At 42.6% G+C, this 18,170-nt stretch overlaps 1 protein-coding gene across 2 annotated transcripts in view; it reads left to right on the top strand.

Annotated features, from left to right (window-relative positions):
- Positions 1–17,574, top strand: part of LOC137638710 (uncharacterized) — a 44,185-nt gene extending 26,611 nt beyond the window's left edge. The window contains exon 3 of one of the 2 annotated variants that reach the window (XM_068371030.1): positions 15,783–17,574. In XM_068371030.1, the coding sequence (XP_068227131.1) occupies positions 15,783–16,987 (1,205 nt within the window). In that variant the 3' untranslated portion in view covers positions 16,988–17,574. Of the gene's footprint in view, positions 1–2,117; positions 3,611–15,782 lie in introns of those variants that run through there. The other variant, XM_068371029.1, reaches the window with a different exon arrangement.
- The last annotated feature ends 596 nt before the right edge of the window (positions 17,575–18,170 follow it).

Genomic DNA, 18,170 nt, shown 5'->3' with positions numbered 1-18,170 from the left:
CACCCCCTTTTTTCCTTGCCAAGCCATATGTTCTTGCAGAAGGATGTCCTGAAGGGCGCGCGTGGTAGGTGTCGGTGGGGTAGTCCAACTGTGTTCTCTAGGGCCTGTCACGGCCCTCCCCATTAATGAAGGGATTATCTAAATGGAAGACAGCCTGTGAATAGTGGTTTTCACACGCCCTTGTTGTATACACGACACCCACAAGGTGATCGCGCGAGGGTAGTAACCTCTGCATTCCATGCTTTTATCTTTCTCTAGTATATTTGGAAGATTTATATTAGAAAAGTGTAAAGAAGGACCTTTTCACCGGGCGTCACAGAAATAGATTTTTCCTTCGTCAAAATCCCTTTTCACACACTGTGCAAAAACTTCATACACCCAATCAGTAAAAAAAAATTGCCAGGTCACCCAGGCCTTTGAATTAGCATGCCACATAACAGGCAATGTATTCTTTATGACTTAACCTTAAAATCTCCTCTTGCATTGTTGCATAGCAGAAGAGTAAGCCTATCTTTCATTAGCTTGTGCCCTAGTAATGCTTTTTCTCGTTTTGTAATACAGGTTCTCTTCAGCTTTTTCTTCCAAAACAACCCAGTTTTGTCGGCGTTGAACACCTTTTGGGGCGTATAACCTTCTACAGATATAAGTTTACCAAACTCGGCAATAAATTTGTTGACTGCTTCCTTATCTGAACATGCTGTCTCACCATGCGTTATTATACTGTGTATTCCATTTTTGTTCTTAAACTTTTCAAACTACATCCTACTAACCTTGAATACAAAATCACTTGTATTTTTAGCAGGGGTTTTCTTCACGAAATCTTCATAGATTTCTAGAGCCTTTTCACAAATAAATGCCTTGCTAATGCTATCACCTTGTAACTGTTTCTCATTTATAAAAATAACTAATAACTTCTCCACATTCTCAAGTGTTTGAGGCCTTTCCTTCATCACAGTAGTCACTCCTTTAGCAACATTAGCTTCCTTTATTATTTATTTACAGTATTCTTTAAAATAGTCAGTATTGTTGACTTAGTCATAGAGTATTCGAGAGCAAAATTCAAAGCAGATATTCCATTTTCGTGCCTTACGATGATTTCTTTGTTTGGTTCAATAGTTGTTCGCACTGTTTTCCTTTTTACTTGACAACTTTCTCTGTTATTCTTCTTTGGACCCATATTTAAGTGCTAATGAATCATAATAGAAAAGTATGCATAAAAAAAGATACATATAGCACAGTGTAACCCGAAAATGAGGCAGACATTTGTTTACGTTCATCCAAAACAACGACCAATGCGTAACTGATGGTGTTCAGCTTGGTGGGCTTTTACTCTCTCTGGTCGAGTACCGAAAAATTTTTCGTTTTTGGTCAAAAACTGAATTGTTCGAGCTTCATGACTTTCAAATACCTAAGTTGATCAGCCAAACAGCCTTTTCAGACACAAGTAAATACTGTAATGTTTACATTTTTATGTATATAATTTATTTTTGTATTGGGAGTTAAATGGAAGGACAGGATTAGAAATGAAACTATAAGATAGATTACTCAAGTGCCATGTGTGGATGAGGTCATGATGAGGGATTGATTGAGATGATTTGGGCATGCTCTTCCCACTCCCCTAGAGAGATTAGTACCAAAAATTTAGCTTGGCTGTACAAGGCACTAGAAGAGTAAGAAGACCATGCCTACGTGGCTGAGGACTATGAAGTGTGAAGGAGGAGATGATGAATGGAGAAGTATTGATTTAAAAGCTCAAGATAGAGACGACTGGCGAAATATAACCGAGGCCCTTTTGCACCAATAGGTGGAGGAGGAGATGATGATGATGATTACAGTACAGAGATTTTTGTATAGTGGTATAGGGTAGTTTATAAGTCCTAACAGCAGCATATTTTATACCATTACTCCCATTCATTTTCGAAAAAGGTTTTCGTGAAGGGATATCACACTTTCTTGATTTCATTTCTATGAAATTGCTCCTCTGACATGTGAGTGTAAGTGGTTTTTGCTTTCGACCAAGTTGATGTCATTAAGTGACAAAAATGATTAATTTAATTTTATAGCATAATATTTCTGTTATTTCGTTGCAATTGTAATGATGATCTTTCTTTACCTAGCTGAAACAACAAAGAAAATCAATACTGCGACCAGTATGCTGTCAATTGTAAAGGAGGAATTGATTAATTGCGGCATTAAAGCAGGAGGGAAGACGTGCAGTGAATTTATCGGGGACAGTGATAACGACACCGAAGACCTAGATCTCAAACCAGCTGTTTTATATGTCGGTGGACAGTTTGTGGATCCAAGAAGACAACTTGATTCTGAGAGAGGTATCTTGTCATCAGTGGAAATAGAAAAAATACTTACAAACTATTCCAAGAAAATCAGGTTGCTGAAAAATGAGAAAGGCACCCAGACTTTGTTGCCGCATGATTATATTAAGAGTCTGGAACAGGAGTGTAGTAATTTGAGAAGTGAAATGTCATATTTTCGGGGTAAATATGTTTTCAAGAATATAACAATTGAGAAACTTGTGGATGCAGATGATAAAGTAAGGTATTTAACTGGCTTAGAATCCTATAGAATGCTGAAAGTTCTCAATGACACTGTAGAATGTTATCAGAGTGAAATGTTTAAGATGACTGGTTTCCAGCAACTTCTCATGACTTTAATGAAGATGAGACTTGGTTTGACGATTCCTTTTCTCGCTATTTTATTTGATGTCGAAGCAGCTGCAGTGGAAAAACTCTTTATTTGCACAGTTGAATTGTTGTTCAGCAAAGTAGTTCCACGTATGATTACTTGGCCAAACACCAGTGAGATGAAGAAAGTTATCCCTGAAGAATTTATCGACTGTGAAAATTGTTTATATGTTGTTGATTGCTTTGAAATCTCTGTGATAGGAACAACCGATGATGCTGCATTTCAGAACGACGACAGTGATAGCTTGAACAGATGTGGTTCCGATAGGGCCCTGTGTATCAGGCGATATTTTACAGCAATGGCGCCTCAAGGGTCAATTATATTCATTTCTAAAGGAAGAGACAAGGATGTCAAGTACAGAACTCTTATTATTGAAAGTGGATTTCTTGTCAATATTGCAGTGGGGGATGCACTCATCACAGAAAGAGAACTGAATATAGAGGATGAAATAGACGTCAGAGGAGCGTCGGTTAAGATGTCGAGTAATGTGAAATCCAAGGGTGCGAGTGAAATTGAGGATGGTTCGCGTGGGTTGGTACGCATCAAGTGGGTAGTTCATTCTTTGAAGCAGAAATTTCAAATTCTGGATGGTGAAATTCCCTTGAAATGGATGGACAGTATTGACAGTGGGTGTTATACAACTCTAGACAAAATAGTTCATATTTCATGTGCTCTCTTAAATATGACAAACAAAATATGGACTTTTGACAGATTTCTTTGATCTGGTAAAGCAAGTGTGTGTTAAATGAATGATAGTAGTAATATATGAATACAACATTTTTTATTGATATATACATACATATTTAGGTATTTATACAATGTTGACTTTTTAATTAACTTTGTTTGACACTTGTAAGTTGCTGTTTACTTAGTCAATTCATTCAAATAAATTTTACAACACAATGCATTTAATTTTTCTCATTATACTGTACAGTATCATCATTATTGATGATGTGGATACTGTATCATTATACAGTATAAAATAATGGAAAAAAAAAAACATGAAATCTTATAAAGAAAAATTTTACAAAGCATTTTGAAAAATTCACCTGTGATTGCTAGAAAATAGAGTCAGGGAGAAAACTAAAGTATGAATAAAAAGCAAGAGTAGGATAACTAATGTATGATATTTAGTAACTTGTTGAAATTGCACAATAAAAGAAATATATCTCCCCCAATAGTGGTCATAAACACACGAGAAAGAAAAATTCTGTAATCTCATATCATCATACTGTATAATGTTGCAAATACAGTAGGTGGGAAAAATCAGCAATCCAAGGTTTTGATAAGAAACATTACTTGGCATGATCAGCTTTGTATACAGATGGAAAAAGAGAGTAGGCATTTTATTTATCTGACTAGTTACTTATATAGCTTGGCCTTATGTTCATAATTTTCTCTTGTTCTACAGTAATGAAAATATATTTTTTTATTTGTTTTGTGATTAACCTAAATGTGTAGAATGAATAAACATGAATTATTTAGAAAGTAGGTGAAGAGGTCATTCTGTATAGTATCCTTCAAGACACTTTGTTCATAACATTGTGCAATTACAATTTTGTAAATCACATTAGTAATTCCTGCAAAAGCTAATGCAATCATACCTCAGTTGAGTTCTCTTGCTTGAGGGTACACTCAGGCATACTATTCTATCTGTTTACTTTATTTCCTTTCCTCACTGGGATTTTTTCCCTGTTGGAGACCTTGGCCTAATAGCAACCTGCTTTTCCAACTTGGGTTGTAGTTTAGGAAGTAATGATAAACGGATTTTGAGCGAAGCGAAAAATCTATTTTTGGGTGAGATAGCCATGGCGTCCTGATGGAAGGTTCCTTTTTGGTAGCTTCCTTGGGTAAATAACTACTAAGATATTCCCAGAGAATTTAACCACAGGTTATCACAGAATTCTAACTTCTGGAGCGAGTATCCTAAAGGTTTCCCTTTTAAGACATCGTATATCAACAGGGGACGCATGTATTAACGCGCCACATAGCTATCTACACGCCGAACAGATTTAACACTTCGGTGTGTAAGAGCGGAGAATAGCTGGGAGCCGTTCCACAGCTAATTTCGTCCGTGGCTACTTTTGGTACTCGAGACGTAAACAAACGGGCGCCATTGCTAAATGACGTCACGTCCGTCCTCATCCTGAAGCCAGTTGCTTGCCGATCACCATGATACAGCAGAGCAGGGTGGGACCTAAAAACTGGACGAAGTAGCAGGGAGGGTCCATCAGGACGCCATGGCTATCTCACCCAAAAATAGATTTTTCGCTTCGCTCAAAATCCGTTTTTTGGGCTCAAGCCATGGCGTCCTGATGGAAGAATACCAGAGAATCAATGTATCGTGGTAGATTTTCCCCTATTAGGTAAGTGCCATGGGCTTTGAACAATGTAGCATAGTAATCTTAATAAAAGAACCGTAGGGAAGAATCTTCCTGCCCCCCTTGGCAGTGAAGTTCCCACGGGCCATGCCGAGATCAAAGTGGTTATCGAAGGGCTATTCACCTTGCTAGAAGAACCTGAAGAACTTGGAGACGAGACTGAATGGTTGGCATTCGTATCGGAACATTCTCGAAGGCAGACAAGTGGTGGTTGGACACTGTGTGTCGAGAAGGAGAGTTTCGTCTTTAGGGTATGAAGAGTAAGTATTCGTATTGGAATATTACATTGCGAAGGTGAATATATAATAAGGGTTAGGACCTTAGTATCTCAATGAACCATAGGGAAGGGATAATAAAACTATGACAGGCATGTATTTCATAGTATAAGTAGGAGCGGATTGAGACGCCCAAGTAATAAAATAAGAATTTTATTTCACAATTGCAGAAAAATAAATGAATTTCAGTAATAAGTAAATTTAATTTACAGTAAATTATAATGTACATAGTAATAAAGACTTGCTCTTGAATCTGAAAGGGAATTTCAAATTTATTAGTAGGCACTCGTTCTCGAGGAACGTCAGTCTTTAATTAAAACACATCATGCTCTAGGCATGCGGCACTTGTGTGACGACTATGACATTTCACCTAGGATAAGAACAGTTATAAGAAAGCACTAAGTGTTTTCGACATCACTACGTATCGCTCGAGGGTCAACATAGGCACCCGAAGAGTTAGTCCCAAATAACTCGCTGTTCTATGCAGAGTTAGGTGCAGGTTTCATAACACTACCTGCGGCTACCACAAAATGTTTGACTTCGTGCACTTGTTTCGCATAATGTTTGAAGAAAACACGCGAGGACTTCCAGCCTGTGAAGCTTTTAAGGCTTTCGAAGTCCATACTCTGAAAGAAATTCAGAGACGATGCAACTTTTCTAGGATCGTGACCGGCGGGTGTACTGTCAGGATCCGCTCTGCGAATGAAGTAGGTGATTTTCGCTCTTAGTTGTTTTAGTGACAGGTCGCTGCCCGATGTTTCTCCTTTGAAGAGTTGGCCTCCACCAAAGTTCGAAGTTCTGCGAAGATAGACCTTGAGGCTCTCTACTGGGCATAGAGAGGCATCTTCCTTCAGGGGGCATATTCTCCAGGGGCCCCATCTTTTGGTGGGTAATTCGTTTTTGGCGAGAAACGTCGGATCCGGTGAGAGGGTAATGTCTCCTGAATCAGTAAACAGGATGTGACCCTCTTCTCTTGACAATGCCACTATTTCGCTGACTCGGGCTCCTGAAGCAAGAGCAAAGAGAAATATAACTTTCTGAGTCAGATCCTTTAGAGGGCATGAATCATTATCCAAGTTGGAGGCGAAATGGAGCACCTTGTCCAATGACCAGGAGATCGGTTTCGGTGGGGGTGCTGGGCGTAGACGAGCGCATGCTTTCGGCAGTTTATTGAAGATGTCGCTGGACAGATCAATTTGGAAGGCATACAACAGTGGTCTAGTCAAGGCCGATTTGCAAGTCGAGATCGTATTGGCTGCTAATCCCTGTCCATGAAGGTGAATGAAGAAGGACATGCAGAAATCAATGGTGATTTCTTTAGGATTTTTTGCCTTGACGAAGGAGACCCATTTTCTCCAAGATGATTCGTATTGCCGTCTTGTGGATTCGGTCTTGTATTCCTCGAGGAAGTCTAGACTTTTCTTCGAGATCTCAAACCTCTTCTTTGCGGCTAGGGAGAGAAAATCATGAGATGAAGGTCCTTGATTTTCGATGATGAAGCGAAGACAGTCGACTTCTGTACTTGTTGGGAGAGAACTGGGCCCGGGAGAGGGATCAGCTTGGGCTGCAGCTCCAGGACCAGGGGGTACCAGTTGCTCCGGGGCCACTTGGGAGCCACTAGGGCCGCTGTCCCTTTGAAGGTTCTCAGCTTGGAGAGGACTTTCAGCAGAAGGTTGGTGGGAGGGAACAGGTAGATCTTGGACCATCTGTTCCAGTCCAGTGACATGGCATCCACTGCTTCTGCCTTGGGGTCCTCGTACGGGGCCACATACCGAGGAAGTTGATTGTTGTCGCTCGTTGCGAAGAGATCGATCTGAAGTTCTGGGACTTGGTGAGAGATGAAGGAGAATGATCTTGCGTCTAGAGACCATTCCGACTCTATCGGGCTTGTCCGAGATAGAGCGTCCGCTGTCACGTTGCGGAATCCTTGTAGGTGAACTGCAGACAGGTGCCATTTCTTCCTCTCTGCCAGACGGAAGATTGTCAGAAGCACCTGATTTATCTGGGGCGATCTTGAGCCTTGGCGATTGAGACATCGAACTACCACCGAGTTGTCTAGGGTTAGACGAATATGGATCGAGGGAGGCGGGGAGAGTTTCTTCAGAGTTAGAAGGACCGCCATGGCCTCCAAGATGTTGATGTGAAACGTCTTGAACAGGGGAGACCATGTGCCTTGAGCCTGTTTTTGGTGGGAGTGACCTCCCCAACCCTCCAGCGAAGCGTCCGTGTGGATGTTGAGTGATGGAGGTGGGTGTTGAAGAGGAATGGACCTTTTCAGGGCCTTTGCTTCCGACCACGGCTTGAGGAGAAGTCGAAGTCTGTTTGGGAGCCGTCTCTTGAGGTCTCTTCGAGCGATGGATGCAGAACGTCTCCAGACTCCCGCGGCATCCTTTAGCTGTGCACGAAGCACCGGGTTTGTTACTGAGGCGAACTGTAGAGAGCCTAGAACTCGTTCCTGCTGGCGTCTTGAGATCCGCTTGGATTTCAGTAGTCGCTTGACAGACCCTGCTATTTCCTTCCTTTTCTTCTGGGGGATGGAAAGGCGGTGTGACTGAAGGTTCCATTGGATTCCTAGCCATTGGAACTTCTGAGCTGGAGAGAGGCGAGATTTCTTCACGTTTATCTTGAATCCCAGGTGTTCTAGGTACTGGGTGACTTTGCTGCAGGATTTTAAACAATCCTCGGGCGATGGAGCCCAGACTAGCCAATCGTCGAGGTAGGCCATCACCTGGACGTCTCGGAGGCGGAGCTGTTGTACTATGGCGTCCGCCAGCTTTGTGAAGATCCGAGGGGCCACATTGAGGCCGAAGGGCATGGCCCTGAAGGCGTAGCTTTTCCTTTGGAGTCGAAATCCTAGGTAGGAGGAAGCGTGATGGTTCATTGGAACGTGCCAGTAGGCATCCGCCAGGTCTATGGAGACCGTGTAAGAACCTCGAGGCAGAAGGGTCCTTATCTGTTGAAGAGTCAGCATCTTGAACTTGTCGTTCGCTATGAACTTGTTGAGGGGGGATAAGTCCAGAATGACTCTGAGTTTGTCGGAGTCTTTCTTGGGGACACAAAACAGTCTCCCTTGGAACCTGGTGGACTTTACCTTCCTTATCACCTTCTTGTTCAAGAGATCTAGGACATATTCTTCCAGAAGGGGGGTTGATTGTTGGAAGAATTGCTGGAAGGTTGGGGGTGGTTGAGTCCAACTCCAGCCTAGACCCTTCTTGACGATGCTGTGTGCCCAGGGATCGAAGGTCCAACGATCCTGGAATTGGCGGAGTCTTCCTCCCACCGGAAGCACTTCATTGCTTCTGGTGTCCCGAGGGCTTACTGCCTCGGCCGCTAGCTCCCTTTCCTCCTCTGCCTCTGGAGGGACGGCGAGACGCGTCTCTGCCTGCACCTCTGCTTGAGCCTCTACCTTTGGGACGAAAGGTAGTCGTCTGTTGCTCGAAAGCAGGGGTGAAAACCGGTGACTGTGACAAGACCGGTTGGGTGACCAGCTGAAAGGTCTGCTGTGATTGAGCTGCCACTTGGGGAGTAGCGGGTCCCGGAAACTGCCGTCTCTGTTGACGTTGCTGGGGTTTCTGCTTGGGGAATTTCCTCTTAGGTTGAGGTCCGTCGTCCTGGGAGGATTTCCTCTTCTTTGACATGCCCCACTTGTGGAGAAGGTTCCTGTTCTCCGTGGCGGCCTTGTCGGTGATCTCTTTCACGAGGTTAAAGGGAAAGAGGTGCTTACCCCAGATGTTGGAGGAAATCAGCCTCCGGGGTTCGTGTTTCACAGTGGCACCTGAGAACACGAATTCTCGACAGGCTCTCCGAGCCTTCATGAAGTGATACAAATCCTTCACCAGGGTTGCCATGTGGGATTTGGCGAGTACCATGTAGTGGTCTGGGACTCTGGTGTCACAAGCCATGATGTCAAGTTGGACCTGGTGGGACATGGATGCTGCAAGCCTCTCCTTCGTATCTTGTTCCCGACGAAGGAGGTGGTCGTTGAGTTTCGGGAGGTCTTCGTTAAACTGACGTCCGGCTACGTCAGGATCTAGCTTTCCCACCACGAAAGTATGCTGGATATCCTTCCAGTGTCGAGCGTCGGGGGGAGTTACTATGGAGAAGGGTCTGCACTCCTCCAGTGCAGGGCAGGGTTTTCCTTCTTCCACAGCCTTGAGGCACGCAGCGAAGGCCTTTTCCATGAAGGGAAGGACTGCATCGTCGGGTGCGACGTAAGTAGGGTGCTTCTTGCTCAGGGCCGGAAGCTTAGAGTAGGTAAAACCCCTACTTTTAAATGCAGTGGCTAGCTTAGCCTGGGCCTTCGAGAGATCGAACACTATCTCCTCCTTGGGTTCGGTCTCTTCTTTAGAGGCAGGTTCAGAACGAAGCCGGACGTAACAGTCCGGGTAAGCCTCAAAGTTTGGGAAGAACTCCACATCTTCCAGGGGGACCGTGCCGATCTTATCGCTGACAAAGATCCTGCCGGTCGCGATAACCATATGCTCGGCATACCTCCAGGGGTTGGCATGTGAGCATGCAGGGAGATCCTTAACCGAGATCTTCAGTTCTTTGGACCCCTTCATGGACCTGATGAACTCTTGAGTTTCTTTCAGCCTGTCGTCCATAATGGCTTTGATCATCCGGAACATCTCTTGGGCGGATGGAATGGGTTCCGGGGTAGCGGAGGTAGACGGGAGAGACACTTCCGTCGGTATAGGAGTAGGGGCGGTGATGGAAGGAGGAGCGACCTCTTTCTCCGACTCGGTGTATTCCACCTGGTCCTCTTCATCTTCCGCACCTTGGGCCATAAGGGTCTTCTCCGTGCCCTCCGAAATATCCGACATATGTTCGTCGTTCTCGGAATCCAGGTGGCACTCGTGCAATGACTGGGCCATGACTACGTCTGGTTCCACCGTAATTTGGACAGTGGGGATTAGTTCTTTGGGCACCACAGAATCGGGGGAGGCCTTTGGGAACAGAAGGGACTTCAATTCTTCAGTGGCCAGGTATGGTCCAGTAGCATTCTTCTGGAAGCCACGCACCCACTTGCGTAGCTTATCCCGAGAAGTGTCCCTGACCTCCGCTGAGGGAGGATTATGGAAGGCATCGACTAGGCGATCCTGGCAGACCATACAGCTCTGCGGGTCCCAGAACTTCAAGTCCCCTTTCTTGTTGGCACAAGGGGCGTGAGTCCTACACGCCGTATGCCCGTAGAAGTGCGGGCGTTTCACAGCGCAGAAGTCGTAATCACACTTCATCTGCTCCTCCTGTAAAAGAAAGAGAAAATGAGTATGGGGGGAGTCATAAGAATGACTCTTCAACTAAGTTAATATTAATCATTAATTTTAACTTGATAAAGGGTGTGATGCACAGAGGAAGGGTTGAGATAGGATAGGAACATACTTCGTGCATCCCGCCCGGCTGGTTACCGTAACCTTCATCCTTGGACAATCCGAGGTGACCGAAGGCACAGGATAGAATTCAAGTAGAAGTCCATAGGGCAGATAGAATTCTATGGGAATTGTCAAGGATATAAGGTTGGGACTGAGGCCACTCTGTTCCAAATTAGGGGACTAAAAGATCCCATAGGGTAACGGCTTCCGGCAACCAGCCGCGCTAAGATACACGCAGCATGCTGGAAATCTATGATATGCAAGAAGACAGCATGATTACCAATAGAACAGTAATAAGATACTGATCCATTTACGTAAACAAGCCATCTGGTTGCAGTGTAGGGCTATCAATATCAGATGATAGCTAGTAGAAGGGAGTGCAAGTCGCCTTGACGCCTCCGGAAGGTTCCGGCAGACCGCCGGGACGCCGGAGGCTGCTCCAGCAGAGTTTCTGGCATTAGGACAGACAATATAGAAGTCAAGAGTAATACCAGGGTGGCGGCCGCCGGCACAGCGGCGGCACGCCGGCAGAGGGAGCGGCGACTCCGGCAGCCGGAGGTTCCCGGCTTGGTGACAGGAACAAGGATGGTTATAGCAGAACCGGACTGCCGGCAGTGGATGCCGGCACTCCGGGGGCCGGCCGGCCGGCGGACGACCAAGCTATGAGGAAGGAGGGAGAGCCATCGGCTGGAAGCCGGCAGCAGGCGGCAGTCCCCCGGCACACGGAGGACTGGCGGCCGAGAGGATAAGGGATGAGTCACCAAGGTAGGAGGTGGGTATCACCGACAGTGGAGGCGGCAAGGGACCAGCACCCGGATAGTGAAAGAGACAGAGGGAGGGATGTAGGGGTCCGGCCACGGACCCCCAGACATCCCCCCTGAGAGGGTGTACCCATGATAGAGGCTGACTCTATCACCCAGAAGCAGGGGCCGCAGAGGACCGGGAGCTAAGGTAGCCCAATGGAGGGCTAGGGGATACCCAAGAGCAGGGGGGGGGAGACCCCTGCATACAGAACACATCCAGTGGCTAACCCCATAGGACACTATGAAGGGTATATGTACCAGAGCGGACTGCACACAGAAGCTCAAGGTAGCCCTATCACTCCACCCTAAGGAGGAGTTGTAGGACAGGGGACAGATGGGTATAGACTAACCTAAGTATAGGCTAGGCCATACAAGAGATAGGTGGGGAGGGGAGAAGAGAAGGGTCTTCCATGGAGGGGGTTCTGTACCAGAGCGGCCACTGAGGAAGGGAGGACACTCCCTAGCCTAAGGTAAGGCAGCTTGACTGAAAACGGTGCATGGGTATAGTTTCAGCAAGGAACAGAATTAACCCCTCCAAAACCTAACCTAGAGCAGGGATGTACGTCCTGAACTAGGAAGGATGGAAGACATATCGCTATTGCAGGAAAAGTCGGAGACCTAGCCCTAGCAATAGAGGAAGGACTAGCCGTTCCTCACTCTCGGGCGCAACCCTAAGGGGGGATCATTCCCTTAGGGAGGACAGAGAGGCGATAAAATACTCTGATATGAGCTTGATCCCCTTATGTGGTAGGGGGAGCAAGGCTACACAGAGGGAATGCCCTAAGGCAGGGGGATGAAGGAAGCATATAGGGGTCCTACATGTAGGTTAGGTTAGAAAGACACACTATCTAACCTGTCCCCTATATGGTCCCTGAAGGCGAAAACACTTGCATCACAGTCAATAGTATTGTAAAATAATGCCACTATCTTCATAAATAAGCCTAGGATCACTGATAAATATCATGCATGAACACTGATATAGGCGCTCTGGCCGGGGGGCTATAGTAGCCAACTGGTATGGGGTCAATCGATGACCGATAAAAAAGCGTCAAAACACGATATAAAAGTTCCTAGCTATGAAGACTAAATAAACTAATAGTATCAATTAGTTAATAAGGCCGGAAGCGTTGTTGAGGCTAACTAAATAAGGCATGCAGAACAACAACGACGCCATAAAATGGCGGGTCCGGTTGAGGCACAGCTCTGCCACAAAACATCAAATATCTCGAAAAGTAAAATTTACTTTACGGTCAGAGCTTAACTAAACAATACTGGAACCTTGTACTCAACTTTCCAGAAGAAGGCGAGGCCGAAGGTAGCGACATGATGAAGATGCAAGTCGATAAAGTAAGCACAGGGAAAATCCGTCTTAGTAAGGCGAGCTACTATGCGAAGGATGAGGACGGACGTGACGTCATTTAGCAATGGCGCCCGTTTGTTTACGTCTCGAGTACCAAAAGTAGCCACGGACGAAATTAGCTGTGGAACGGCTCCCAGCTATTCTCCGCTCTTACACACCGAAGTGTTAGATCTGTTCGGCGTGTAGATAGCTATGTGGCGCGTTAATACATGCGTCCCCTGTTGATATACGATGTCTTAAAAGGGAAACCTTTAGGATACTCGCTCCAGAAGTTAGAATTCTGTGATAACCTGTGGTTAAATTCTCTGGGAATATCTTAGTAGTTATTTACCCAAGGAAGCTACCAAAAAGGAACCTTCCATCAGGACGCCATGGCTTGAGCCCAAAAATAATAATACATCTGTCAAATAAAGTATTTGCCACACTTTGACAAGAAGATTAGTTTTGGTATTTGTCATTCATTTGGTCTTTGTGGCTCTTGGTAGAACTTGTATGAGCCAAGAAGCACCCTCCATAAGCTATCAAAAAGCATCTTAGTGAATATTCCCACTTGAAGTCTTACATCGTAAACATTCATGATTTTATATATGTATATATATATATATATATATATATATATATATATATATATATATATATATATATATATATATATATATATATATATATATATATATGTATATATGTATATATACTGTATATATATTAGCATATATGTTGCCTCGGATCTTGAGAAGGTTAGTGTTAAAGGCAACCAGCAAGGAGAGGGGTTAGAACTCCTGATAGAACTTTTTAAAGAATGTAGGGATTGCAAAATGTAAGTTTATTATCCGGGTATTAGTGTTTCTGAAGATATTTGCCCAAAAAGCAATGGTTAATATGTTGAAAAAGTTTCCTGGTCTGACTCCTGAGAGTAATGAAGTATTTACTATGCTAGGGCCCTCTTAACAACATGCCTTGATGTAGTTATACGGCTTCAGCTCGTAATATCATTTCCATGTTGAAGCCTTGTGACAAGGAAGAGAGCTCTTGAACTGAGGAGTAACTTTTTCCTCAGTTTGACTCAAAATTCCTCTCGTACTTTCTATATTATGTATTATTACCTCAACCCCCTTCGTATTTTATCAACTTCAAATGTTCAAACTTGCAGTGGAGGTTTTCAGTTTGAACAGGTTGACATAAGTATCTTTTTCTTAATTCATTTATGAAAGATCTATTTTAATGTTGTTTCTCATCTTAAAATGTGTTATATTAATTGTTCATTACATCTCTTTTTATTTATTGATTTCCTTATTTCCTTTCCTCATTGGGGCATTTTTCCCTGTTGGAGCCCTTGGGCTTATAGTAACCTGCTTTTCCAAGTAGGGTTGTAGCTTAGGTTGTAATAATAATGATAATAATAATAATAATAATAATGTCTCCAACCTTGTCAAAACTGTAGGTTGTAATAATAATGATAATAATAATAATAATAATAATAATGTCTCCAACCTTGTCAAAACTGTTCCCTTTTCACTGTCTAAATTTATATGAAGGGATACCATTACTAGGATTAAAGTATTTTTTAAAATCAGCTGCAGGTGGTGCGGTGGACCTGTGAACTACCCAGTAATGTTTGGAGTAGACGAGTTTGAGTATTACCAAATTGGAACGTGGAACTATTTTCGTGCAGAAATTTTGCCATCGCATCCCAGGAATGGGCTGGTTTCATACAAATAGGACTCTCAGCATGCTGTTCAGTTTGCCTTCCACTATGATTAAAGTGGAAATGCTCTCAGTCCTATCAAGCAGGTTCAGCTCATACTTGAGCCCCTCTTATCATAGTTGTACCGTCCCTTGGGAGTCAGCTCTCACAGGTGTTGTCCATCCATATACCAAAGGCACTTCCCCCAATTTTGGGGGGTAGCCGACATCACCAATGAAACAAAACAAAAAAGGGGACTTCTACTCTCTACGTTCCTCCAGCCTAACCAGGGACTCAGCCGAGTTCAGCTGGTACTGCTAGGGTGCCACAGCCCAACCTCCCACATTATCCACCTCAGATGAAGCTTCATAATGCTGAATCCCCTACTGCTGCTACCTCCACGGTCATCTAAGGCACCGGAGGAAGCAGCAGGGCCTACCGGAACTGCGTCACAATCGCTCGCCATTCATTCCTATTTCTAGCACGCTCTCTTGCCTCTCTCACATCTATCCTCCTATCACCCAGAGCTTTCTTCACACCATCCATCCACCCACAGGTGTTGTAAATAGAGGAATTAATTCCATGAAAGGCTAGTGGGGTCTTTTTAAGGATGTCAGACAGTCTAATGTTTTCTTTCCCATAATCTTATTTCTGTGTGTTGATTTTTATTGTTATTCCCTCCCCCCCCCAAAAAAATGATGAATAGAATTGATGTTTATTGTACCCCTCATTTGTATGGCAAAGCCCAGATACTGTTAATAACCTCTGCTATTTCAAATGAGGAAAAATTCTGTGGATGGCCTCAGCTCTAAAAAGTATCCCTCCACAAATAATTCTGGTGTCCAGTGTTATCACTCTGAAACCTTTTGTTCGCTTTTTCCCAGGACCCCATGGTGCTAAAAATGGTTGGGTTAAAAATGAAAATATGAAGGTTCTCTATTGTGCGGATGTTTCCAGCAATATGAAATATGAAATAATATATAAACTTCTAAATCCTTTCAGAGAAATAGAAAGGTTTTTGAAGTTATTTTTTTCTTGAAAGGCATTACTTTGATGCCAAATTTGATAATCCCCAGTGCATGTAGTATACTTATTTTGATACATAATGTATGTTAAATTCTGATTCTTTATGTATGTTACTTTAAAAATTATTGTAGTACAGTTTATAAGTTAATACTTCTATCATGCCCTTTTTTTTGTTCAGTTGAAAAGGTCAGCAAAATTGATATTGCCACAACCTTGCTCTCACTGGTAGAAGAAACAAATAGAGATGATGAAGCAGAAGAATATGGAACATGTAAAGAAAGAGATAGTGATGAAGAATCAGCTGAGGACGGTTACTTCTGTGAGAATACAAAGGATATCAACAGCCAAGATTTTAAGGATCAAGATACACAAACGTTATTGTTGGACAGCTATTTGAAGAGCCTTGAAGATGAATATTACAAGCTCAAGAATGAGTTGTCCTTGATAAAGGAAAAAGATATATTTAGGGACATGGAATTAAATATGTTTAAGAACTGTGATATGAAAGTTAAATACCTCACAGGGCTCTCATCATTTGACATGTTAAAAGTGCTTAGTGAATACATCAGTCCTTTTCAAAGAGAGCAAGGTAAGCTCAGTAAATTCCAACAACTTATGATAACACTTATCAAAATTAAGTTGAACTTACCAATGCCATTTTTAGGAATTTTATTCAATATTAGCCTTACCACTATATCACGGGCCTTTAGGTTTACAATTGATTTACTGTTTAGGAAAATTGTACCTCTATTGGTTTTTTGGCCATCAAGAGATGACCTGAGATTTCTTATTCCACCATATTTTGAAGATTGTGAGAACTGTTTGTACTCTGTCGACTGCTTTGAGCTGGACGTTGAAGTACGGGGCTGTACGTCACACAGTGTTAAGGAAAAGTTAGATAATTTAGATACATATTTTTCGAACAGTCTTATAGACATAAGGAAGAGGAAGTTTCTCATGTCTGTAGCACCACAAGGGACAATCATTTTTATTTCTCAAGGTGCAACAGGTGATGTCAGTGAAAAAGTCTTAGCTGCTGATAGTGGTTTCTACAGTCATATTGCTCCTGAAGACGTTGTAGTGACAGAGCGAGGGCATGCCATTGAAAACGAAGTGGATATGAAGGGTGCTATTCTAGAATTAGCAAAGGACATAACAGGTGATAGTGCTACTCTCGCTAGTGTGAGAAGTGTCGTTTCTTCAATGAAGAGATCCTTTCAGATAATTGAAGCTAATATATTGCAAAACTGGGTCAGAGATAATGATAGTGATGGATTTTGCACTTGGGATAAGATACTTCAGGTTGTGTGTGCCATTTACAACATGACAAATAAAGTTTGGAACTATAAGGAATATCTTTCAGTAGTCAAAGAAGACAAATAATTTTAATTTCCAAAAATATTATATCACTTTATTTTTTGGCTTGAATTTTAACCTTACATTGGGTTTTGAATTTTATCAAGCTGTCAATAGATGTTTAAATGAATTTATTCAAATTTAAAAATTGTTACCGAAAGATTATTTGATTTTTATAAATATTGAAAAAAACATATTTCTGTACTGTTTTTTACTAGGTAATTTTTTTATGAAATTGTTATATAATCTGTTTTGTTTTTATTTACTCATACATCTGTGCTTTTATTATTATCATTACCTTAGCATATAATTTGATTAAAATTAATTTCCAAGTGGATTTTATTCTTTTGGTGCTATACAATAATACCTTGAGATACGAATATTCTTCTTGGACCAAGCTTGAATGTGTACTGTAATTCAATTTGCTCATATCGCAATTCAATTTTTCCCATATAAAATAACGGACAAATATTCAATCCGTTCCGGCCCTCTAAAAACACCAAAATCAATGATAATAATAATGAAAAAAAAATGTTTTTAATTGCTATACTGTTTAGACATACTGTCCACACACGCGCACACACAATGATACAGTATAATAAATGATTACTGTGATATGAAATAGAATGTGGTTTTATTATGAGTTCTTACCTTCGAGACAGACGATAGCAGCTAACACTGGTATGTGCAGAGGGGGAGGAAGGGAAGGAGAGTTGACGGTACCGTATTGATAATGTTCCTTACGCATACTGTACAGCAGTGTAGCTCTTAAACTTAAAATTAAAGTAAGTGAATATTGGCTTTTTTTTTTATTATTATTATTTTCGACTTTTTATTAATTTTTTCGATCGTCGATGTACTCCACTCATGATGGTGTGTCAACTTGTTCACCCGGACACCATGCTCTTGTTTCTCGATAATTTTCAATATTTAACTTAGCCGGTGATTATAATAGCTGCAACTCTGTTGCCCGACAGACAACTCTACGGTAAAAACTCGCCAGCGATCGCTACACAGGTTGCGGGTGTGCCCAACAGCGCCATCTGTCGTCCAGATACCCAGTACTCAATGTAAACAAAGAACTCAATTTTCTCTCTGTCGAGCTATCGACAAGACGTACTTACTCGCTGTGCTAAACTGGAGTTTTTTCACAACTAATTGGTGAAGTACTTTATTCTAGTTTTGAGCTTTCGCTATGCAGGTGTTTTAT

Source organism: Palaemon carinicauda, chromosome 3 (assembly GCF_036898095.1).
Source record: "Palaemon carinicauda isolate YSFRI2023 chromosome 3, ASM3689809v2, whole genome shotgun sequence".
NCBI lineage: Eukaryota > Metazoa > Arthropoda > Malacostraca > Decapoda > Palaemonidae > Palaemon > Palaemon carinicauda.
Note: the sequence above shows the minus strand (reverse complement) of the source record. Positions and strands in the feature narration are given on the sequence as shown.